General features: G+C 54.4%; 1 protein-coding gene across 1 annotated transcript; it reads right to left on the bottom strand.

Annotated features, from left to right (window-relative positions):
* Positions 1 to 4573: 4573 nt before the first annotated feature.
* On the bottom strand, positions 4574 to 13490 carry LOC142922927 (uncharacterized). Its single transcript, XM_076063869.1, has 2 exons — positions 5402 to 13490; positions 4574 to 4931 (listed from the first exon to the last, which is right to left on the bottom strand). Exon 1 carries the CDS (start codon positions 11536 to 11538, stop codon positions 6196 to 6198), a length of 5343 nt encoding a protein of 1780 aa, XP_075919984.1. The 5' UTR covers positions 11539 to 13490; the 3' UTR covers positions 4574 to 4931; positions 5402 to 6195.
* Positions 13491 to 24941: the final 11451 nt, after the last annotated feature.

Here is a 24941-nt window from a genome sequence, read left to right as displayed (position 1 = left end):
TGGCGCGGCGGCAGCGTCCTCGTTTTTCTTGTCCGTGCAGTGCCTCCGGGTGTGGCCGGTAGCCCCACACCCGAAGCACCGCGGTGCAGCTGTCGAGACGTACACAGTATAGACGCACCCATCGATTGTGTATTTAAGGGTAACGTCCAGTTCTGTGTTGCCTCCCGTTAAGACCATGAACGTTTGGCGCTGGAGCGACATCACATGCGCCAACCTGGGGTCCCTCGTCCGTAGAGGGAGCATGGCGATCCTAGACACCGCCGTCCCGAAGCGCTGCAGATCCTTGCGCAGGACTTCGCTGCTCAGGAACGGCGGCGCTCCCGAGAGCACCACGCGGACGGCGGGCGTGGAGAGCGGCGTGCACGGCAGGAACAGGTCCCTGACAGTGAGCCCCGTCTCCACGAGGCTCGCCACCATCGCCTCCTCCGCCACGTAGATGGTGACGCCGCGGTTTTGGCGCTGGGCGGCGAGGACGTTGGCGTGGCCCACGCCCGTCGCCACCGCGGCGGCGACGGCGTCGACGGCGACCTCCGTCGGCGGAAAAACGACGACCCCATTCCGCCTCGTGAGGCTCTCCAACCTGGTGTGCTGTGCCATGATGATAGGCGGCCACAGCTCACCTGCGCGCGCGTCGTTGCTGTTGCTGCTGCTGATAACTTGTGTGCAACTCCTGGGTCGATCGAGGCGGATTTTCGCTCGAGTTTCACCGTGAGTAAAAATAAAAAATAAAAGGGACTAAGGGAAAATAAAATAAAAATAAAAAGGCCAAATGAAAGTGTGTATATTAAAAAAGCGATACGGTCTATGTGTCTCTGTGTGATGAGTCTGTGCGTCTCTGTGTGGTGAGTCTGTGGGTCTCTGTGTGGTGAGTCTATGGATCTCTTTGTGGTGAGTCTGTGGGTGTCTGTGTGGTGAGTCTGTGGGTCTCTGTGTGGTGAGTCTGTAGGTCTCTGTGTGGTGAGACTGGGTCTCTGTGGGGTGAGACTGGGTCTCTGTGGGGTGAGTCTGTGGGTCTCTGTGTGGTGAGTCTGTCGGTCTCTGTGTGGTGAGTCTGTGGGACTCTGTGTGGTGAGTCCTTGGGTCTCTGTGTGGTGACTCTGTGGGTCTCTGTGTGATGAGTCTATGGGTCTCTGTGTGGTGAGTCTGTGGGTCTCTGTGTTGAGTCTGTGGGTCTCTGTGTGGTGAGTCTGTGAGTTTCTGTGGTGAGTCAGTGGGTCTCCGTGTGGTGAGTCTGTGAGTCTCTGTGTGGTGAGTCTATGGATCTCTTTGTGGTGAGTCTGTGGGTGTCTGTGTGGTGAGTCTGTGGGTCTCTGTGTGGTGAGTCTGTGAGTCTCTGTGTGGTGAGTCTATGGATCTCTTTGTGGTGAGTCTGTGGGTGTCTGTGTGGTGAGTCTGTGGGTCTCTGTGTGGTGAGTCAGTGGGTCTCCGTGTGGTGAGTCTGTGGGTCTATGGATCTCTTTGTGGTGAGTCTGTGGGTCTCTGTGTGATGAATCTGTGGGTCTCTGTGTGGTGAGTCTGTAGGTCTCTGTGTGGTGAGTCTGTAGGTCTCTGTGTGATGAGTCTATGGGTCTCTGTGTGGTGAGTCTGTGGGTCTCTGTGTGGTGAGTCTGTGGGTCTCTGTTTGGTGAGTCTGTGGGTCTCTGTGTGGTGAATCTGTGGGTCTCTGTGTGGTGAGTCTGTGGGTCTCTGTGTGATGAGTCTATGGGTCTCTGTGTAGTGAGTCTATGGGTCTCTGTGTGGTGAGTTTGTGGGTCTCTGTGTGGTGAGACTGTGGGTCTCTGTGTGGTGAGTCTGTGGGTCTCTGTGTGGTGAGTCTGTGGGTCTCTGTGTGGTGCGTCTGTGGGTCTCTGTGTGGTGCGTCTGTGGGTCTCTGTGTGGTGAGTCTGTGGGTCTCTGTGTGGTGAGTCTGTGGGTCTCTTTGTGATGAGTCTGTGGGTGTCTGTGTGGTGAGTCTGTGGGTCTCTGTGTGCTGAGTCTGTGGGTCTCTGTGTGGTGAGTCTGTGGGTCTCTGTGTGGTGAGTCTGTGCGTCTCTGTGTGGTGAGTCTGTGGGTCTCTGTGTGGTGAGTCTGTGGGTACTCTTTGGTTCTATTGGGTAAAGTCAAGTAGGTAAAAAAATAAAATAACAAAAATCACGACGTTTCGGCCATAACACAAGCGGCCTTCATCAGGTGAAGGGACGAGACTGTCTGGAGGACAGCACTGGAGTGAAAAAAGCCACGCTCAGATCACGACCTTTAAGCTGTGTGAGAAGAAACAAAGCGCCTTGACAAAGGAATTAGCATATAATTTAGCATTAAAATGGCTGAGTGATTAGCTTGTGACTGGTCACGTAAATGGCTATGTTAAAGTTAAAGCATACACATCCGCAAAGGCACCCCTTGACAAAGGAATTAGCATAGAATTTAGCATTGCAATAGCTGAGTGATTAGCTTGTAACTGGTCGCAGAAATAGCTATGTTAAAGTCAGAGCATATACATTCACCGAGGCACCTAGTACAAATCAAACAGGAGAATTAAGCAACCATTGGAAAGATCTAAATCGAACAAAACATTAAACTAATTTCAATGGTACAGTATATTTTTCAAGTAGTAGTACCCCAAACTTTCGCAGCTCTTATAAATTCCCTTTTCACACCATCAATATGTAATCTCCCCCCCCCCCCCGCGCCAAACGGCAAGTCCACCGGCACGTACACCACCTCTTTTCTATAATCGGCCAATCAAATGCTAATGTTTATGCTAATTTCTTTGTCAGGACACCTTGTTTGCTCGCACACAGCTTAAAGGTCCGCGGTCTGAGCGTGGTTGTGTTTCGCTAAATTCTCCTGTGTGATTTGTACTAGGTGCCTCGGTGAATGTATATGCTCTGACTTTAACATAGCTATTTCTGTGACCAGTTACAAGCTAATCACTCAGCTATTTCAATGCTAAATTCTATGCTAATTCTTTTGTCAAGGGGTGCCTCTGCGGATGTGTATACTTTAACTTAGCTATTTCAATGCTAAATTCTATGCTAATTCCTTTGTCAAGGGGTGCCTTTGCGGATGTGTATGCTTTAACTTTAACATAGCCATTTCTGTGACCAGTCACAAGCTAATCACTCAGCCATTTCAATGCAAAATTACATGATAATTCCTTTGTCAAGGCGCTTTGTTTCTTCTCACACAGCTTAAAGGTCGTGATCTGAGCGTGGCTTTTTTCACTCCAGCGCTGTCCTCCAAACAGTCTCGTCCCTTCACCTGATGAAGGCCGCTTGTGTTGTGGCCGAATCGTTATTTTTGTTTTTTTATATTTTACCTATGTGACTTTACCCAATAGAACCAAAGAGTATGGATCCTTGCAGTCACGAAAGCTTTAAATCTAGAATCTGTGGGTCTCTGTGTGGTGAGTCTGTGGGTCTGTGTGGTGAGTCTGTGGGTCTCTATGTGGTGAGTCTGTGGGTGTCTGTGTGGTGAGTCTGTGGGTCTCTGTGTGGTGAGTCTGTGGGTCTCTGTGTGGTGAGCCTGTGGGTCTCTGTGTGGTGAGTCTGTCGGTCTCTGTGTGGTGAGTCTGTGGGTCTCTGTGTGGTGAGTCTGTGGGTCTCTGTGTGGTGAGTCTGTGCGTCTCTGTGTGGTGAGTCTGTGGGTCTCTGTGTGGTGAGTCTGTGGGTCTCTGTGTGGTGAGTCTGTGGGTCTCTGTCTGGTGAGTCTGTGGGTCTCTGTGTGGTGAATCTGTGGGTCTCTCTGTGGTGAGTCTGTGGGTCTCTGTGTGGTGAGTCTGTGGGTCTCTGTGTGGTGAGTCTGTGGGTCTCTGGTGAGTCTGTGGGTCTCTGTGTGGTGAATCTGTGGATCTGTGTGTGGTGAGTCTGTGGGTCTGTGTGCTGAGTCTGTGGGTCTCTGTCTGGTGAGTGTGTGGGCAGTGGTGGTGCAGTGGTTAGCGCACTGTGTGTGGGGAGCGGTGGTGCAGTGGTTAGCGCACTGTGTGTGTGTGGGGAGCGGTGGTGCAGTGGTTAGCACACTGTGTGTGTAGAGGCTACACCGGGGATCTTTGTCTGTGTATAGGTGCTGCTACTCACTACTAACAGCACTTGTCCCTACAGCCTGCTAGAGGCTACACGGGGGATCTTTGTCCGTGTATAGGTGCTGCTACTCGCAAATAGCTCTTGCCTCTACAGCCTGCTAGAGGCTACACGGGGGATCTTTGTCTGCGTGTAGTTGCTGCTACTCGCTATTACTAACACCACTTGTCCCTACAGCCTGCTAGAGGCTACATGGGGGATCTTTGTCTGTATGTAGGTGCTGCTACTCACTACTAACAGCACTTGTCCCTTCAGCCTGCTAGAGGCTACATGGGGGATCTTTTTCTGTGTGTAGGTGCTGCTACTTGCTACTAACAGCACTTGCCCCTACAGCCTGCTAGAGGCTACACGGGGGATCATTGTCTGTGTGTAGGTGCTGCTACTTGCTACTACTAACGGCACTTGGCCCTACAGCCTGCTAGAGGCTACACGGGGGATCTTTGTCTTGTTTGTGCAGTCCCTTGGCTTACCGTTGTTGATTGTCGGTGGCTTGAAGAAGAAAATAAAAACATGAGTTTATACGTTTAAAGACGATTTTATTTGAACACAAAACGTTTTGGCTACAGATCAACAAGCGACACCCCCTCTGAGAGAGACTCGGAGAGAGAGAGACTCAGACACAGGGCTCGAACCCAGGCACTACGAGATCAGTGGCACGCTGCCACCCCCACCGTGGATTCCTTCACTTGCGCTCGATCCTGGCGCTGACCGACGTCTTGCCGCCTCCTCCTCCACCACCTCGTCGCCCAGGTCTTGGCTGAGCGGGGTTCTTGCTTCGAGGAGGTGGTGGCGGCGGCGGCGGAGGCATCGATGAATCCGTTGAGTCGTCGCTGCTGCGGTCTTCCTGCTCCTCCTACGTGTAACGAGGTTGTGCTGTGGGCGACAGAGAAGAGGTGAAGGTGGTGGTGGTGGAGGCAGAAGAGGTGGCGGTGTAGGAGGCCGCTATGAACCACACAGCGTGACACGGCCACCGTGAGCCCGGCCATTACGAACCTCGGCCATGATTAACCCGACCACTATGAACCCGGCCGTTACGAACCCGGGCATTGGGAACCACACAGCGTGACCCGGGGGCTTTGTGAACCCAACCGCTGTATGAGGAAATGAGAGGTTTTTGACCCCTTCCTGGCAATAAAACAACGGGACTCCGCACTAAGGCCCTTTGCAGGGGAATCGTGACTAACCACACGCACGACGCTTGTGGTGGACATGGAAGCGAAAACACGCTCCGTATTTTTATTAATGACAGTAACTTGATTCCTTGTAGTGAAACGGTTTATATTTGCCGTTTGAACACCTGCTGTTTTATTGCCAGAAAGGGTATGAAGCACCTTTTTCCATACTTTTGTAGTGTTGTAAGGACGAGCAGACTTCTTTAGGAGGCACACTGTTTATTGTATTATTTCCTTATACAACGCTTAACACACAGAGGGATATTCGGTCCCCTCACCCGATACCCTAGGGAGGTACAGCCTCCGGACCTGGCGGGACTCACACGTCTACCGCTAACCTCCTTGATACCTAAGGAGGTACAACCTCCGGACTTGGCGGGACTCACACGTCTACCGCTATCCTAGTCCTCCGGCTAGGACCTAGGGGAGGCTATCTGACCCACCGCTGGCCCGGTGGGTCCTGACCACTGGGTATGCCGAGCCTTAGCCCTTAGAAGGGCTGGGAGGCTGGTCCAGGGTCCTAGCTAGGCTTCAGCCCAGTCTTCTGTCTTCGTGCAGGGAGAGAACTCACGAGGTCCGTTGGGTCACCCGTCTTATACCCCTTCGTGGCCAGGCAGAACCAATCACACATTCCCACGTGGAACTGTCTGATTGGTTCGCCCCAAAACCCTGGCCACGATCCGTTTCACCTCGACTGACCCCAACCGTTGTACCCAGGGGTAATGCTGCACCGCCCTGGTGGCAACGCAGGTTACGCAACAGCGCGCAGTTAACACCTCTACATCACCCCCTCCTTCGGAAGCTCCAGCCGTCCCGGCTGCAACAATGGGAAACTTCCGAAATTACCAATGGTAGAAGAATTGTGAGTGTGCCTCACGAACAACAAGAACAATTAAACCCCTATAAATACCCCCCTTAACAACATAACGTATGTACAAGGCACTAGACATGCCAAAAAAACATTATTACAACCGGCGAGATTTCGCGCGCGTGCGTTTCGCGGGGCCATCGTAGGGGATGGCAGGCTTTGTCGGCGGCACAAGGGAAGGAGGAGGATGAGCCAGAGCATCCGGTGGGCCTTTAGGCATCTCCACGGGGACACCTGCTGCTCCACGGTCCATTGAGGCTGAACGTGGCCTGCATGGAGCCGTCACTCCCGCGTCATCTGCAGGAGGAATGACACGCCTGCGCTGTGGGTTAGGCACCAACGGGGCAACATCCGGCTCGTCGGACGCGTCGCACACTCGGCCCCCATGTCGTGTGTGTTGTGGAGGGACGCGTGGCGTGACGAAGGGTTTTAACCGAGAGGGGTGAACGCACCAGCGACGCCGTCCCCAGCTAATTTTAACACATTGGGGACGCAGGACTTCCACTACCTCAACCGGGCCTCGCCATGGTCTGAGGAGTTTGGCCGACGTGGACACCGGCACCTGGGGGCAGTGGAGCCATGCCCTGTCTCCCGGTGCCCACCGATGCGTGTACGACCGAGGGTCCCGCAGTCGCAAATTCGCCCGTTGGCGGGAAGCCGAATTTTCAATGGCGGCCTCCCGTGCCTCGGCCAACTTACGGAGGTTGAATCGCAAGTGGTCAACGAGCTTTGACTTTTGCGGTGGCTGTTCGATTTCCAGCCGAACGTCGGCGGGAGGAAAGGCATCCCTGCCGTACATTAGAAAGAACGGGGAAAATCCCGTCGCCGCGTGAGGTGCCATACGGTATGCGGCGAGGACCCCCGGGACCTGCAAGTCCCAATCGAGGTGGGATTCATCGACCTGATGGCATAACATAGCGGTGAGAGTTCTATGAAGGCGCTCCACCATGCCGTCGGTCTGGGGATGGTAGGGCGAAGTGCGCACTTTCTTAGTGCCCAACAGGCGGCACACATCAGTCAGCAAGGCTCCTGAAAAATTTCTTCCCTGATCGGTCAGCAACCGTTCTGGTGCGCCCTTGTCCAGGACGTAGCCTTGAACAAAGGCGTCCACAACGGCCGCCGCCGACTGGTTGGGGAGGGCCCAGGCCATAGGCCACCGTGTAAAATACTCTACCCCAACCAGAAGGTACTTATTACCCCGTGGCGTAGTAGGAAAAGGGCCCAAAATATCGAGAGCCACCAACTCATTTATACGAGAGACCGAAATGGGTTGCAGGGGTGGGCATGCCGGTTTAGCCGGCGGTTTACGTTGCGCACAATGGGTGCATCCCAGCAAAATGTCAGTGACGTCGCGCAGCATGCCCGGCCAGAAAAATTGCAACCGCAACAACCCAATGGTCTTATGAACACCCAGGTGCAATAAACGCTCATGTGCCGCCCATACGGCCTTGCATCGCAAGGCGGATGGCACAACGATTTTATGTTGACACGAGTCAGCATCCCAATGCATCAACAAGCCGCGCTTCATGACAAATGAATTAAATTTGCCCTGTCTTGGAACCGCATTATTCGCGTGGCGACGCAACCTCAATAACGACATGTCCTCGCCCTGGTGCCGACCCCATTCGGCCAAAGTTAGCCCCAGCAAATCGTCACTGGCCATTGGATCTGCATGATCCAACATCGGCGCTGAGGCGGCGGGAAGTGCGGCTGACACCGTTGTGAGAGGCGCGACCTGCGCAGGCAGTGGCGGCTTACAACGGCCCGAGCCCAAAAAACACGCACATTTTTGAGCCGGCGGAAGGCGAGACAACGCATCGGCATTCGTGTGTTGTGCACCCCTACGGTAAGTGACATTGAAATCGTAGTCCTGAAGGACTTCGAGCCACCGAGAAAGCTGCCCGGACGGTTGGTCAACCCGCAGAGCGTACTGTAAAGCCGAATGATCAGATCGCACGGTAAAATGCTGACCATACAGGTACGGCCTGTATTGCTGAATAAAAAAAACAATGGCCAGCAGCTCACGTCTGGTCACACAGTATCTTTGTTCAGCAAGAGACAAGACTCTGCTACCATAGGCAACAACCCTTTCAATGCCATCAACTTTTTGGGACAGAACACCCCCAATCCCCGTATTGCTAGCGTCGGTGTCCAACACGAATGGCACGGAAAAATCGGGGTACGCAAGGGACGGTGCCGTCACGAGCGCGTTCCGCAAGGAGTCGAACGCAGCCTGTTCTACGTCCCCCCAATGAAACGCCACCCCTTTTGACGTAAGGGCGTGGAGCGGCTTGGCAATCGTCGCGAAGCCAGCAACAAACCGCCGGTAGTACGACGCAAAACCAATAAAACTACGAACATCGCCCGCAGATGTAGGGGTCGGCCAATGTTGAACACATTTGGTTTTTTCAGGGTCGGTAGAGATGCCCGAGCGGCTAACTATGTGGCCCAGATAGCGCACAGACTCACGCAGAAGGTGACACTTCTGCGGCTTGAATTTCAAGTTAGCGGCCCGAATTTTCAAGAAGACAGCACGCAACCGTTCGATGTGTTCGCCGAACGTGCGGCTAAAGACGATGACATCGTCAAGATAAATGAGACATGAGTCCCACTGGAGCCCAGCGAGGACCAGCTCCATGAGCCTCTGGAACGTCGCTGGGGCCGAGTGGAGACCCATGGGCAATCTATTAAACTCGAAAAGGCCCTGTGGTGTCCGAAAAGCAGTCTTAGGTTTTGACGATTCGTCGAGGGGGAGTTGCCAAAACCCCGACAGAAGGTCCAAGGTGGAGAAATAGTGCGCCCCTGCCAGGGCATCCAATGACTCGTCCATACGAGGGAGAGGGTAGGCGTCCGCTACCGAGATTTTATTTAGGCGCCGAAAATCAACGCAAAAACGGAGACTGCCATCGTGCTTTTTGACCAGCACTATTGGAGCACCCCAGGGACTAGTGGAGGGAGAAATTATATCGGCCTTCAGCATGTCATCCACAGCCGATTTAACATGCTGTTTCTCCGCCGGGCTAAGCCGAAACGGGTTTTGTCGAATCGGGGCAGCGTCACCAGTATCAATGTGGTGACGCAGCAGCTTGGTGCAGCCAATATAAAATTTAGATTTACTAAAGACATCGGAAAATTCTCGCAGAAGAGCGCGCAATTGAAATCGCTGCGAATGAGACAGATCACCCGTGTCTTTGCAGAGCGCGTCCAACCATCTCTCATCCGATTCGGAAGGAGGTAGGACCTGCGGCGTGGCATGCACGTGTCCCGCGACTCCGGTCCCCAACGGCACCGGGGTCGCGTGAGCGAGCACAGTTCCTTGCGGAATGATGGTTGTGGACAATCCGACATTCAAAACCTGCAAGAACGGCTCCCTGTCGGCTGCTACGAGGGTCTGTGCAGCCACCAAATCTAACCCCTTAGCAGCTGCGTTTGAAGGCCCCAGCAAAATGCCATGTGCCGAGGCCTCCGGGGCTAGCGGTTTTTTAAGTTGCAAGGGCACGAGCATTTGTGTCCCTGGTGGAATGCGGACTGTGCTCGCAAGAAACGCCTGCACCGAGGCACTAGCCATGCGTGGATGTGAGGGTGTGGGCAAGAACGCCATCCGTCGACCCGACGGGAGTTCGATGCAGCCTTGATCTACAAGGATCTTAATAGGCATTTTCGCGAGAAAATCAGTGCCTAACAAACACGGCACGGCGAGGGAAGAAGAGACCAAAATAGGCCCTGCCAATTTAATGTCTCCAATCGAAATTTGCGCCCGAATTTGCCCAATAATGCCAAGTGAACTGCCATTAGCGGCGAAACACGGGATAGAAACCCGTTCCAAGGGGCGGCATCGTACGGGCAGTATATTGTAAATCAGATCCGAAATGATCGTAGCCGACGCACCAGTATCGACCAACACGCGAAATTCCACACCCTCGATTGATCCGACAACCACGGACGAACCTGCCGTCGCCGCGACTACCCTATGGGCCAACTCAGACCACTGCCCAGGTTTGAGTGGCCGCGAACAAACGCCAGAATACCCCCCATCACACGCCGAATCGCGAGCCCTTCTTATGGTGCGTTGCAGTGTGTATGGTGTGAATGAGGGCCGAGCGTGAGAGGCGTCGCGACTTGCCTGGTTTTGCCGCGATGCCGTGGACGTCCTGTAGTCCTGGCCCCGGGATGCGGAGGGGCGTCGTCGAGGCGCACGGCAGTCAGAGGAGATGTGGCCTCGTCGGCCACAGTTGAAGCATGTCAAGTCGCCGCGTGGAGCAGGCCGTCCCCGCTGCTGGTCGTTGCGGCGACCAGCATGGTCGGACGATCGCCGGCCCGTTGACCTGGTCGCCATGAAGGCCCGGTCGGGGGAGAACTCGGCGTCCCTGCTGGCAGGCTCTGACGTCGAAGCCGAGGCGGCGATGGTCGATTCCGTGTGGAGCAGCAGATGTGCGTGGATGCACCGAGCGGCTCGTAGCGAGCACATACTGTCGTCGTCCACCGCTTGGATGACGATGCGCAGCTCGCGCGCCAGCTCCAGCATCTTCTGGAGAACGATGGCATCGATGGTCTCGTCGTCCATGCGAGGGTAACCCGCTCTTGCCATCGCCAGTAGAGCGGTCCGGAATGCCAACGGAGACTCTTTAGGGCGGCGTCGCCTGTCGTAAAATCGGCTGCGGACGTCGGATGGAGGCCCGTACACGTCGGACATCCGTCGGAGGGCCGATTGAAGAGTTGCCCTTTGTTGCCTGGGGATGGTGAGGAGCGAGGCGAGAGCGTCGTCATCCAAAGTGGCCGGTAGTGCTCGGAGCGCCTGTGCGTCCGACCAGCCCACCATCTCTTGGTGGCTCAGGAAGCGACGCTGGAACGCCGCCCAGTCGCCCCCTTCAGATGTGAATTCTCGGAAGATGGGCAGGCGTTGTTGGAGGGCGGACGTCGTCTCCCCCTCAGCTTGTACCGTCTCGAGCCGGAGATCGGCGATTTCCCGGCCGATAGAGTCTACTGTACCGTGTCGGTACAGTGATGACGCGGCGTCCGCTGAGGAACTTGAATCCGCAGCGTCGCGTGCTGATGATGTTGCGGGTTGTGATTGGTCCCCCGCGTTCCCAGGATGCCCCTGGCTTCCACTTCCGGCGGAATCACGTGGTTCCCCGGCGGGAAAATCAAAATGTCTGCCCCGGCCGATGGCGGGAACGTCCGCCGGCGGCTGACTCGGCCCGCCCGCAACCTCCAAGTTGATCTCTTCGAGAATGGAGGCCGCGGCGTGTAGGAGTTGAGCGAGACGGCCGTGTGCTGCCCTGAGTCCGTCCCCCATGGCAGGGGGAGCAACCGGCTGCTCAACCGGTGGCTGGGCGGCCGTCAACACGGCAGCGTTTTCAGCGGAGCTGGCGGTGCTTGGAGGTGAGACAGCGTTATCTTCGTTCTGGCTCCGCGCGTGGGCTGAACTTCTGGTTTCCATTTCCAACCACTTCTGACTCCAGTTGTAGTGTTGTAAGGACGAGCAGACTTCTTTAGGAGGCACACTGTTTATTGTATTATTTCCTTATACAACGCTTAACACACAGAGGGATATTCGGTCCCCTCACCCGATACCCTAGGGAGGTACAGCCTCCGGACCTGGCGGGACTCACACGTCTACCGCTAACCTCCTTGATACCTAAGGAGGTACAACCTCCGGACTTGGCGGGACTCACACGTCTACCGCTATCCTAGTCCTCCGGCTAGGACCTAGGGGAGGCTATCTGACCCACCGCTGGCCCGGTGGGTCCTGACCACTGGGTATGCCGAGCCTTAGCCCTTAGAAGGGCTGGGAGGCTGGTCCACGGTTCTAGCTAGGCTTCAGCCCAGTCTTCTGTCTTCGTGCAGGGAGAGAACTCACGAGGTCCGTTGGGTCACCCGTCTTATACCCCTTCGTGGCCAGGCAGAACCAATCACACATTCCCACGTGGAACTGTCTGATTGGTTCGCCCCAAAACCCTGGCCACGATCCGTTTCACCTCGACTGACCCCAACCGTTGTACCCAGGGGTAATGCTGCACCGCCCTGGTGGCAACGCAGGTTACACAACAGCGCGCAGTTAACACCTCTACACTTTTGTAATGACAGGGGAGTCAGCTGTGAGTGAAGGGACCGGTGGCCAAGGGAGGTAATGACAGGGGGAGTCAGCTGTGAGTGTGAAGGGACCGGTGGCCACGGGAGGTAATGACAGGGGGAGTCAGCTGTGAGTGCGAAGGGACCGGTGGCCACGGGAGGTAATGACAGGGGGAGTCAGCTGTGAGTGTGAAGGGACCGGTGGCCACAGGCGGTAATGACAGGGGGAGTCAGCTGTGAGTGTGAAGGGACCGGTGGCCATGGGAGGTAATGACAGGGGGAGTCAGCTGTGAGTGTGAAGGGACCGGTGGCCACGGGAGGTAATGACAGGGGGAGTCAGCTGTGGGTGTGAAGGGACCGGTGGCCACGGGAGGTAATGACAGGGGGAGTCAGCTGCGAGTGTGAAGGGACCGGTGGCCACGGGAGGTAATGACAGGGGGAGTCAACTGTGAGTGAAGGGACCGGTGGCCACGGGAGGTAATGACAGGGGGAGTCAGCTGTGAGTGTGAAGGGACTGGTGGCCACGGGAGGTAATGACAGGGGGAGTCAGCTGTGAGTGTGAAGGGACCGGTGGCCACGGGAGGTAATGACAGGGGGAGTCAGCTGTGAGTGTGAAGGGACCGGTGGCCACGGGATATAATGACAGGGGGAGTCAGCTGTGAGTGTGAAGGGACCGGTGGCCACGGGAGGTAATGACAGGGGGAGTCAGCTGTGAGTGAAGGGACCGCTGGCCACGGGAGGTAATGACAGGGGGAGTCAGCTGTGAGTGTGAAGGGACCGGTGGCCACGGGAGGTAATGACAGGGGGAGTCAGCTGTGAGTGTGAAGGGACTGGTGGCCACGGGAGGTAATGACAGGGGGAGTCAGCTGTGAGTGTGAAGGGACCGGTGGCCACGGGAGGTAATGACAGGGGGAGTCAGCTGTGAGTTTGAAGGGACTGGTGGCCACGGGAGGAAATGACAGGGGGAGTCAGCTGTGAGTGTGAAGGGACCGGTGGCCACAGGAGGAAATGACAGGGGGAGTCAGCTGTGAGTGTGAGTGGACCAGTGGCCACGGGAGGTAATGACAGGGGGAGTCAGCTGTGTGAGTGGACCAGTGGCCACGGGAGGTAATGACAGGGGGAGTCAGCTGTGAGTGAAGGGACCGGTGGCCACGGGAGGTAATGACAGGGGGAGTCAGCTGTGAGTGTGAAGGGACCGGTGGCCACGGGAGGTAATGACAGGGGGAGTCAGCTGTGAGTGAAGGGACCGGTGGCCACGGGAGGTAATGACAGGGGGAGTCAGCTGTGAGTGAAGGGACTGGTGGCCACGGGAGGTAATGACAGGGGGAGTCAGCTGTGAGTGTGAAGGGACCGGTGGCCATGAGAGGTAATGACAAGGGGAGTCAGCTGTGAGTGTGAAGGGACCGGTGGCCACGGGAGGTAATGACAGGGGAGTCAGCTGTGAGTGTGAAGGGACCGGTGGCCACGGGAGGTAATGACAGGGGGAGTCAGCTGTGAGTGTGAAGGGACCGGTGGCCACGGGAGGTAATGACAGGGGGAGTCAGCTGTTAGTGTGAAGGGACCGGTGGCCATGGGAGGAAATGACAGGGGGAGTCAGCTGTGGGTGTGAAGAGACCGGTGGCCACGGGAGGTAATGACAGGGGGAGTCAGCTGTGAGTGCGAAGGGACCGGTGGCCACGGGAGGTAATGACAGGGGGAGTCAGCTGTGGGTTTGAAGGGACCGGTGGCCACGGGAATGTTCGCGATGTCAAGTGAACGGGTCTTCAATAAAGCGCCACATCGGGAGGAGTGTGTCAATGTCGTCGCTACACTTTCATGAGTGGCACGACTCATGAAAGTGTAGCGGGGCCGGAGGGGGTGGCCCCTCCCCCCGCGTCCTCAGCGGTGGGGTGTTCTCCAGGTCGCTGTCCCACTCCACCGCCGCGCGCCGTTGCCGAGGCTTGTGGGGGCGGGCACGGTGACCTGGCGGGAGGAGGGGGGGGGGCGATAGAGGGGAGCACTCAGCCACCCACTCAGCCACCCACCCACACTCACCCACTCACCCAACCACACACTCATCCACCCATCCACTCATCCACCCACCCACTCATCTACCAACTCAACCACTCATCCATCCACCCACACTCACCCACTCACCCAACCACCCACCCACACACTCATCCACCCATCCGCTCATCCACCCTCCCACCCACCCACTCATCCACCCATACGTTCATCCACCCACCCACTCATCTACCAACTCACCCACTCATCCATCCGCCCACACTCACCCACTCACCCAACCACCAACTTATCCACCCATCCGCTCATCCACCCACCCACCACACATTTCAGAAGTGTTAAATTTCGTGAGCTGCCGTTTTGTATGTGTAAGATGTGCGTGTTTGAGCTGTTGCTTTCGCTCTGGCCCCTCCCCCCCTCCAACCGTATTTCCTATTTAAGCTTCTGTTCATCCCTCCGGCTCCCCCCCCCCTCTCTCTGCCTCCCTGTCCGTCTTTCCTCCCTCCTTACCTCTTGGTAGACTTGTATATGTATTTCTACTGACCGTGTAACTCGTATTTTTCATTCTATGCTGGTATGTGCACTCCAAAGGTTGAACACGAAATTTAACACTCTTCCGAAATTCGTGGTCCCCCAGGAAGTGTCTGTGTTGTTGGCCTGACTGGATGTGCTTCACGTAATGTTTTTTCAGGTTTGTTGAATTCTCGTCTCTCATCTTTTTGTTGTATTTACCTCCATGATTTGTTCTTGACAACTGATGAAGATCGCTGCGTTGTGATCGAAACGTCGTGATTGTTTTTTGTTTTAATATAATTTTATTGTATTTCTACATACGTGACTTTACCGAAAAAAAACAATGAGTAATTTTATGCAGTCACGAAAGCTTTAATACATTATTAGGGCTCAGATTTTCCCGCCGCCGCCTCCACTAGCCCCGACCCGGAAGCGAAAGTCGAAGCGTGGGATGGGGGTCAAGGGCCCAGAGGAAGAGCTCAGGGGTGGGCGTGGTCGCATCGTGTTACGTCACTCAATGGGGCGTGGTTGCAGGAGGCGTGGTCACATCGCTCACGTTGTTACGTCACTGGTGACGTCACTTCACCACGTGCTTCCTCAGAGTTCGAGACGGGTGCGAAGGAGGCTGCTTCTTAATCTTCCAGCTGCTTCATCTTCGTCTTTCGAGCATCTTCTGCGGAAGCCATTCGATTAAAAATCTTGACGAGGTGAGTTGTGTGGGTTCGTGGCGAGTGTGTGGGTCCATATTGTGGGTTTTTGGTGAGGATGTGGGTTCGTGTTGTGGGTTCTTGGTGAGAATGTGGGTCCGTGTTGTGGGTTCTTGGTGAGGATGTGGGTCCGTATTGAGGGTTCTTGGTGAGGATGTGGGTCCGTGTTGTGGGTTCTTGGTGAGGATGTGGGTCCGTGTTGTGGGTTCTTGGTGAGGATGTGGGTCCATGTCGTGGGTTCTTGGTGAGGATGTGGGTCCGTGTCGTGGGTTCTTGGTGAGGATGTGGGTCCGTGTCGTGGGTTCTTGGTGAGGATGTGGGTCCATGGTGAGGATGTGGGATCGTCGTGAAGATGTAGTTTCTTAGTAAGGATGTGTATCCCTGTGGCGAATTCGTAGTGAGGGTTCATGGTGAGCATGCGAGTTCGAGTTGTGAGTCCGTGGTGAGAATGTGGGTCCGTGTTGTGGGTTCTTAGCGAGTGTGTGGGTTCGTGGTGAGGATGGTGGGTTTCTGGTTGGGATGTGGGTTAGTGGTGAGGATGTGAGTCTGTAGTGACTCTCTCCACCGTCCCCCCCTTCACCGCTCTCCACACAGAGACCCTGGGGACTACTGCATGAGAGACAGTGGGATCTGAGAATCAACGTCATTGAGGTAGGCGTGGCCCCTTCCACTCGACTTACGAACACCCTCACTTACGAACACCACCCTCACTTTCGAACATGATCCACTCTTACCAACACTCGCACTTACGGACACCACCCACACTTACGAACCAGCTTCCATGAAATATATATTTAACATCGACTTAAAACGCAAACTCGCACTTGCAAACCAGCGGAGCGATCCTCAGTGAGATGTAGTGAGTCGGCCTCGCGCTGGGAGTGTTTGCAATGCCTGTACACTACTCTGTGGTGCCACAGTGATGAGATGTTAATTACCTCACTTGGTATACAGGAGGTTGTCGGTTCGATCCCGACCCTGACGCCTATTTGAAGTCTGTGTGTGTAGAGGAGCCTACTTCACCTTTGTTTTTGTGTGTTTATATATGTTTATATGTATGTGTGTATGTGTGTGTTTACGAGGCAAAACAACCCCCTACCTCCTCTCTGTGCCGGACGGGCAACTCTGTCGTGGACAGTGCTGTGGAGGGAGGGCCAATTCCGATTGGCCCCTTCCCTCATGGCGTCTGTGACCACCACAGTGGCTAAACGGGGGCTCTGGACAGGTGCGAGGGGCTGGTAACCCCTCCACCTTCAAAAATTTACCAAGAAACCACAATTAAAAATGTAACTAATAAGCTTGTGCCGGAGGCCCCGGGAAGACAGGCGTCCATGACGTCTCCTGGCCAAACCCCAATTGGCCGAGCCAGAAGATTGAATCTCTACCCTCAGGGCTCCTCCAGAAACAACGAAATGCCACTTCGTGCGGCCATGTGGAATGTTCGAATGCTCACTGCGGAGGAGAGACTGCCACTCCTGTCGGGAGCTAGACCGGCACCACCTGGATCTCTGTGGCATTCAGGAGGTCCGGTGGACCGGTTCTGGCTCCTGCCACCATGAAGGGTGGACAGTCCTCTACTCGGGGCAGCAGACTGCCAAACAACAGGGTGTGGCTCTTCTTTTGAACAAAAGAATGAAGGGGGCGTGGGAGCGTGGCGGTGAGGTGTGAGAAGTTGTAAGCCCCAGGCTACTTTGGGCTCGACTTCCCATCAACTGGAGGCGAGGAGTGGTGGTCGTGGTTACTTATGCCACCACCGAAGACGAACATCCGTGGAGGGATGCAGGCAAAGCCGATGAGTCAGATGCCTTCTATGACCTCCTGTCACAGGTGCTGGCTAAAGTGGTCCCTCGGGATAGAGTCATCTTGTTGGGCGACTTCAATGCCCGAGTTGGTCATGACGCTGGCATCTGGTCTGGAGTGATTGGAGGGCATGGGCCAGATCAGCTTAATAACAACGGTAGGAGGCTGCTAGATTTTTGTGCAGCCCATGGGCTTGTAATTACCAACACGCTGTTACGGCATCGGTGCATCCACACAACATCATGGATGCATGCCGGGTCCAAGCAAGAACATCTACTGGACTACATAGTGATGGACCAGCGGATGCAAGCCCATGTTCTTGACACCAGGACCTACCGTGGAGCTGATCTGCCCTCTGACCATCGACTAGTCATCTGTAAGATGCGCCTGCCATTCTTCCACTCCGGTGGTGGGTGTACACCCAGGACCCCATTCCAACCTAAACTGGCCTGGTCTCAGGTGATGAAAGTTGCAAGCAAGAATTTCATCATCGCTTGCGGCTGGGGTTGGCATCGTCCCCCACTCCTCCTGATTTCGAGGGTATATGGGCGAGTCACGTAGAATGAGAATAAAATAATAAATTGATAAAATAATATAACACAATATTCTAACGACGCTTCGGCCACAACACAAGCGGCCTTCATCAGGTGAAGGGACGAGACTGTCAGGAGGACAGCGCTGGAGTGAAAAAGCCACGCTCAGATCGCGACCTTTAAGCTGTGTGAGAAGAAACAAAGCACCTTGACAAAGGAATTAGCATAGAATTTAGCATTGAAATGGCTGAGTGATTAGCTTGTAACTGGTCACAGAAATAGCTATGTTAAAGTCAGAGCATACACATTCACAGAGGCACCTAGTACAAATCAAACAGGAGAATTTAGCATTGAAATAACTAGGCGAATTGAGCATTGAAATAACTGAGTGATTAGCTTGTGACTGGTCACAGAAATGGCTATGTTGAAGTCAAGGCCTACACATCCGAGCTATTCACAGTAACTGGGTATACACTACAATATATAATGAATACTATATAGTGAACTAATAAAAAACTAAAATATAAATTACCTCAATGTTATCAATGAACTCTATATATTCTCCAATCAGCTAAGCTACCAACAATAAGTCGTTATATATCACAATGCTATATGGCGAAAAAATGGGTGGATTCTTACCCTCAACTTTAGCAACATGGATAGCTACGGGCCCCGTTCAGACGGACGAGTTCATCCATGGTCGGAACAGAGGAGGGGGAGAGAGACAGCTGCGAGGCACTGTTATACTCCATGTTGTAAACCATACCATTAACCGTGGTGTGAGAGGTATTAAGAGTCAATGCCAGCGAAAGAGCTGCGGTCTGAAGGTCATCGTAAAATACAATTAATTAAGTGTAAATTTTATTTCCTTATTTTATTTTATCAATTTATTATTTTATTCTCACTCTACGTGACTTGACCGAAAGAACCAAAGAAGATGAATCCTTGCAGTCACGAAAGCTTTAAATCGAAATATATGGGCAAGGTTTAGGACTGACTCATGCAGCTGCAATGGCTTTGGGTACACGGTCCAGACCTCCCCAGAGACCCTGGCTGACAGAGGTGTTCAAGATAGTAGAGAAAAAGTGACAGGCCCACTGTCATCGGCTACAGAATCCCACGTCAGAGAATGAGGAGCCTTACCGCAGCCTTCGCTCGGAAGTTTGGAGAGCCGTGAGGCGCTGCAAGGATGGGTGGTGGTCGCGGATTGCTGAGGAGATGGAGTCTGCTTCAGTGGCCCGCGATCACAAATCTCAATTTAACTCCATCAAAAAAAGTCACCTGCAGCGCCACACCTATTACCATCATTAGGGGAAAAAACGGTGATCCACTCTCCGACCCCCAGGAACAGATTTGCAGGTTTGCAGATTTGCTGAGCATTTCTGAAGTCCTGGAAAACATCGTGGCAAAAAGTGGGGATGACCCTGCTGAGGCAGCGGTGCCTCAAATATTGTAAGAAGTCACCCCCTGTGAGCAGCTGGCTGAGGTGCCATCTGTTAAAGAAGTACTGAAGGCGATCCGGAGTCTGAGACCAGGAAAGGCACCGGGCAGACATGATCTCCCAAGCGAAATGCTGAGGGAGGGTGGCGTTTGTGCACAGACTGCCCTATATGACATTATAACAGTCTGGATCACTGGACGGGTTCCGCAGGATTGGAAGGATGCCCTGGTGGTCCCCTTCTTTAAGAAGGGGGACCGCACAGACTGTAAAAACTACAGGGGCATCTCACTCCTCAGTGTGCCGGGAAAGGTTCTGGCAAGGATTATTCAACATCGCCTTGCCAGGCACGCTGAGGAGAGGCTTGAAGCCCCAATGCGGTTTCAGGAAAGGGCGGTCCTGCACAGATGCCATATTTTCTGTCCGTCTGCTACAGCAGAGATGTAGGGAATTCCAGCAAGACCTACACATCTCTGCTTTATTGAACTGGTCAAAACCTATGATACCATCAGTAGGCCTGGGCTCGGGGTTGTTCTTCGTGCTTTTGGAGTCCCTGACCCTCTGCTCACAATCATTAAGGACCTTCATGATGGTGAGCGGGCCCGGGTAAAACTACGTGGCCGGGAGTCAGAGCCATTCCATGTACACCTTGGGGTGCGACAGGGATGTCCTCCGGCTCCCACATTGTTTAACATCTATTTTGACCACGTAGTTCGTGAAGCCTTCAATCGCTGTACCGGGGGAATCTCCATTTGGTACAGATATAATGGGAGGCTGATCGATGCCCGGGTGCGGTCAAGGGATGGCTCCCTATTGCTCAACCACGTTATGCATGCCGATGATTTGGTAATAGCTGCATATTCATAGGAGGAGTTGGAGATGCTGCTGCTGAGACTGGAGCGTGCCACTAAGAGATGGGGTCTTACCATCAGCCCCGCCAAAACTAAGCACCCGCCTGGGTATTTTGTACCATCGGACACTCCACTCCCACAACTCCCAATCGGTGATGGGGCAGTTGTGGAGAGAGTGGAGAGTTTCCCATACCTGGGCAGTGTGCTTATGACCGGCTCCAGTTTAACAGCAGAGGTCTCGCTCCGAATCAGTCGAGCGGCAATATCTTTTCATTGGTTGCGTAACGCTGTGTGGAAGCTACCTGGTCTGTCGCTCCGCACTAAGCTTCAGGTCTTCTCGGCCACGGTCATTCCCTCCCTTCTCTACGCTTGCGAAACGTGGACCCCCCTAATGGAACATCTTCGCCGGTTAGAACCATTTAGGCTAGCCTGCCTACGATCCATCCTGGGTTTAACCAGGCTGGATTGTGTGAGCTCACAAATCCTTGAAAGATCTGGACAAGGTTCATCGGTGAGCTCCTCTGGCAGGCAAGGCTGCGTTGCCTGGGTCATGTAGCCAATGCCCAGCCACCGCATGCCTAAACAGCTTTTGTTCGGCCGGATCGAGGGGGCTAAACGGGCACGGCACGGGCTAGAGAAGAGATGCAGTGATGTGGTACAGGACGTGGAGCCAAGTGGACATGCCGATGACTGGTACCAGCGGTGTCAAGGTCGGCCTCTGTGGAGGCTCGTGAAGGACGCTACTGGGCAGTTGGAGGCAGTCGCCCTCCAACAACAGAGGGCGGAGGAGCGATGCTCACAACAACGAGCGGAGCGCTGGGTGGCTAAAGCACAGCAGGTTGGCACAGTAGGGGGCACAGGTGGAGCATCAGCCAGTCATCTCAGTCAGCTCAGTCAGTCGCCCCGTGGCACTTGGGTCTGCCCCATGACCTCCTGCCAGCGGGCGTTCAACACTTCACGTGGCCTCCAGGTTCATATGGCCTGGCACAAGCGTCGTGGTGACGTCACCGCCACTTAGTGGCGAATGGCGGTTGTTGTAGACAAGGAGAGCTGGAGCACGTGGGAGGGAGTTTCTGGCAACACGTGGAGTGCGCTGTCCGCAGCCGTCACTGGCTCTATCCGCAGCAAATCGCCTCAAGGTGAGAACAGCAGTGAGGGGAAGTGGCCACGGTGAATGGGGGGATGTCACCACGGCCATGTTACGTGGGTGACTTCACGGTGGCCATGTTACGTGGGTGACTTCACGGTGGCCATGTTACGTGGGTGACTTCACAGTGGCCATGTTACTTGGGTATAGAGTACTTGGCTGCCACTATAAAGTTCCACGTGATGATGATGTTGATATCAGCCACTTTGGTGGGGCCTTACCTGGTCAAATAAAAAATATAGTTTAGATTTAGTATGGGTCTCTATGGTTATGTAAGAGTATAGATCTCTGTAGGTCTCGGTGGTTCTATATGGGAAAGGGTCTCTATGAGTCTCTATTGGTCTCCTTGGGTCTCTATGAGAATGGGTCTCTGTGTCTCAGTGGATTGCCAAGTTTCCACATGATTATGATGACGGTGATGACGTAGCTCTAGCAGGGGTCTTACCTGGCATATACACAAAATAGAAATATAGTAATAGGTTTTTACCCTTTTAGCTGGCACAAAACTGCTTGTGTTGTGGTTATTGCAAATATGATCCCTTGTATAAAGGTGTCAGTTTTTGTGCCAGCTAAAAGGGTAAAAACCTATTGCTATATTTTGTTACTGGCAAAGGAGGTCTCATAAAATAGAAATAGTTTATAGTTCAAGTTGTTATTGTTGTCGTCACGCGTGCAGCGATTCTGGATCTCTTTTGGGCCTCAGCTGAGTCGTCGCCAGAAGTTGGAACTGGGCAGCCATGCAAGAGGTGTGGTTCTTCACGCTGGACGAGGACAAATCCTGGGGTGGCTACAAGAGCGGCGGCTACGACAACCACAGCAACATCCCTGAGGCTCACATCGACAGAGACGCCAATAGAGACCCATGTAGACCCAAAGAGAAACTGTTTGCAAAGAATCATGTCTCTGTTTCCAGATAAAAGGGTAAAAAAAAACAATTATCATATTTTGCTACTGACCAAGGAGGTTCCAATGGTGTAAATGCTTAGCCCGAGCTCTCGTACTCTGATGGTGCATTGTCTTTGAGTTGTGCGCCTTGTGGCTTCATCTGGTCCAACACCAATGTGAGACGAGGCTCTAAGGAAAGAAGTCTCGGGTGTGGACCAATCAATTTCAAGGACAGTGCCAATACATTATCAAAGTCGTGTTTTCGTTTGCATTCCAACCGCAGGTATTGTGGGCAATACAAACATGGCTCCTTGTAAAAAAAAAAGCTGTCAGTTTGTTGGCAGATAAAAGGGTAAAAAAAACAATTATCAATCATGTCTGCATTAACCACACACGGCACTTGTGGTGAACATGCAAACAAAAACACGCTCTGATAATGTGGCATTGTCTTTGAAACTGATTGGTCTACACCAGAGACAACAGCCTTCTTTAGGGCCGCGTCTCACTACCCAGCGTCTCACTACCCCAGCGTCTCACTACCCAGCGTCTCACTGCCCCAGCGTCTCGCTACCCCAGCGTCTCGCTACCCCAGCGTCTCGCTACCCCAGCGTCTCGCTACCCCAGCGTCTCACTACCCCAGCGTCTCGCCACCCAGCGTCTCACTACCCCAGCGTCTCGCTACCCCAGCGTCTCGCTACCCCAGCGTCTCGATACCCCAGCGTCTCGATACCCCAGCGTCTCGATACCCCGGCGTCTCGATACCCCAGCGTCTCGATACCCCAGCGTCTCACTACCCCAGCGTCTCACTACCCCAGCGTCTCGCCACCCAGCGTCTCGCTACCCCAGCGTCTCGCTACCCCAGCGTCTCGCTACCCCAGCGTCTCGCTACCCCAGCGTCTCGCTACCCCAGCGTCTCGCTACCCCAGCGTCTCACTACCCCAGCGTCTCACTACTCCAGCGTCTCACTACTCCAGCGTCTCGCCACCCAGTGTCTCACCACCCAGTGTCTCACTACCCAGTGTCTCACTACCCAGTGTCTCATCACCCAGTGTCTCACTACCCAGTGTCTCGCCACCCAGTGTCTCGCCACCCAGTGTCTCACTACCCAGTGTCTCACCACCCAGTGTCTCACCACCCAGTGTCTCGCTATCCAGTGTCTCATTACCCAGCATCTCACCACCCGGCGTCTCACCACCCAGTGTCTCACTACCCAGTGTCTCATTACCCAGTGTCTCACCACCAAGTGCCTCACTACCCAGCGTCTCATTACCCAGGTTCTCACCACCCAGTGTCTCACTACCCAGTGTCTCACTACCCAGTGTCTCACTACCCAGTGTCTCACTACCCAGTGTTAGACGAGAGAACGCCAAAAGGCAAACAGCCCCCCAAGTTTCACAGCGTTCAGTAGTTTAACGACACGTTTATATATTTACGCGATCTAACCCCAAACTAAAAAAAAAACCTCCGTTGTGGATAATGCCGGTCGCAGAAGTCCCCGACTGCTGCTGCCACCGAGCGTTAAACGTTCCGATTGCCATGACTGACCACCGGCCTCCGCCTCCCTCGATCCGCCAGGAACAGCTCCACTACCGCTATGAGGTGCGGAAGAAGATCGGCGAGGGAGGCCAGGGCCTGGTGCTGCCGTGCCTCCATCACAAAACCAACGCTCGCTCGTGGCCGTCAAGATGCTGGCGATGGCCTTGAGGAGAGCCGGAGGGGCCTTCCACGGCGGCCGCGCTGGGAAATACGCAAAAAAAAAATCTGACGTTGCTACTAAATATAAACTAATAAATCTATAACTGCCGTAAAACTACTGCCAACTATGAACTAAGAGAATAATAACTTCCGGAAAACTACTGAAAACTATGAACTAATTAACAATGTACTAGCCGCAATCAAGTTCATGCTAACTTTTAGCTAAAACAGACCCATAGAGACCCACAGAGACCCACAGAGACACGGGGGGGGGGGGGGGGTGAGACACGCGGGGGTGAGACACGGGGGGGTGAGACACGGGGGGGTGAGACACGGGGGGGTGAGACACGGGGGGGTGAGACACGGGGGGGTGAGACACGGGGGGGTGAGACACGGGGGGGTGAGACACGGGGGGGTGAGACACGGGGGGGTGAGACACGGGGGGGTGAGACACGGGGGGGTGAGACACGGGGGGGGTGAGACACGGGGGGGGTGAGACACGGGGGGGGTGAGACACGGGGGGGGTGAGACACGGGGGGGGTGAGACACGGGGGGGGTGAGACACGGGGGGGGTGAGACACGGGGGGGGTGAGACACGGGGGGGGTGAGACACGGGGGGGGTGAGACACGGGGGGGGTGAGACACGGGGGGGGTGAGACACGGGGGGGTGAGACACGGGTGGTGATGGTGGGTAGAGTCCATACCTGCCAGAAGCTCGGTCTCACACACGTGCCGGATCAGCTCTCCTTCCACGTCCTCTGCAGAGGCCCCGCTGAGACCCAGATCATCTTCACCCATGGTCTCCTGTCGCTGGGATACACACACACACAATCACACGCAGATACACACACACACAAAAACACAGATACACACACACAGATACAGAGATACACACACACGTGCACAGATACCAATACACACAGACACAACAACAACAACCGCCATGTGCCACTAAGTGGCGGTGACGTCACCCTGCCCTCTCCGCCCTCACCTTGCCACCCTGCTGCCGCTGGCTGTGTCTCCGGTTGGCGCCCTTGCGCAGGCTGGCGCTGACCTGCTGCTGATGCTGCTGATTTTCTCAGCCTGCTCCTCGCGTTGAACTCGACGTTGCACCAACTCCGTACATACCTGTTTCATCATCAGCAGCAGAATAGCATCGCCATCAACAGCATCAGCAGCAGACTAGCATCATCATCATCAG

This window comes from Petromyzon marinus, unplaced genomic scaffold (genome assembly GCF_048934315.1).
Source record: "Petromyzon marinus isolate PM22_M1 ecotype Great Lakes invasive population unplaced genomic scaffold, UKy_Petmar_22M1.pri1.0 PM_Scaffold_22, whole genome shotgun sequence".
NCBI classification, from domain to species: Eukaryota; Metazoa; Chordata; class Hyperoartia; order Petromyzontiformes; family Petromyzontidae; genus Petromyzon; species Petromyzon marinus.
Note: the sequence above shows the minus strand (reverse complement) of the source record. Positions and strands in the feature narration are given on the sequence as shown.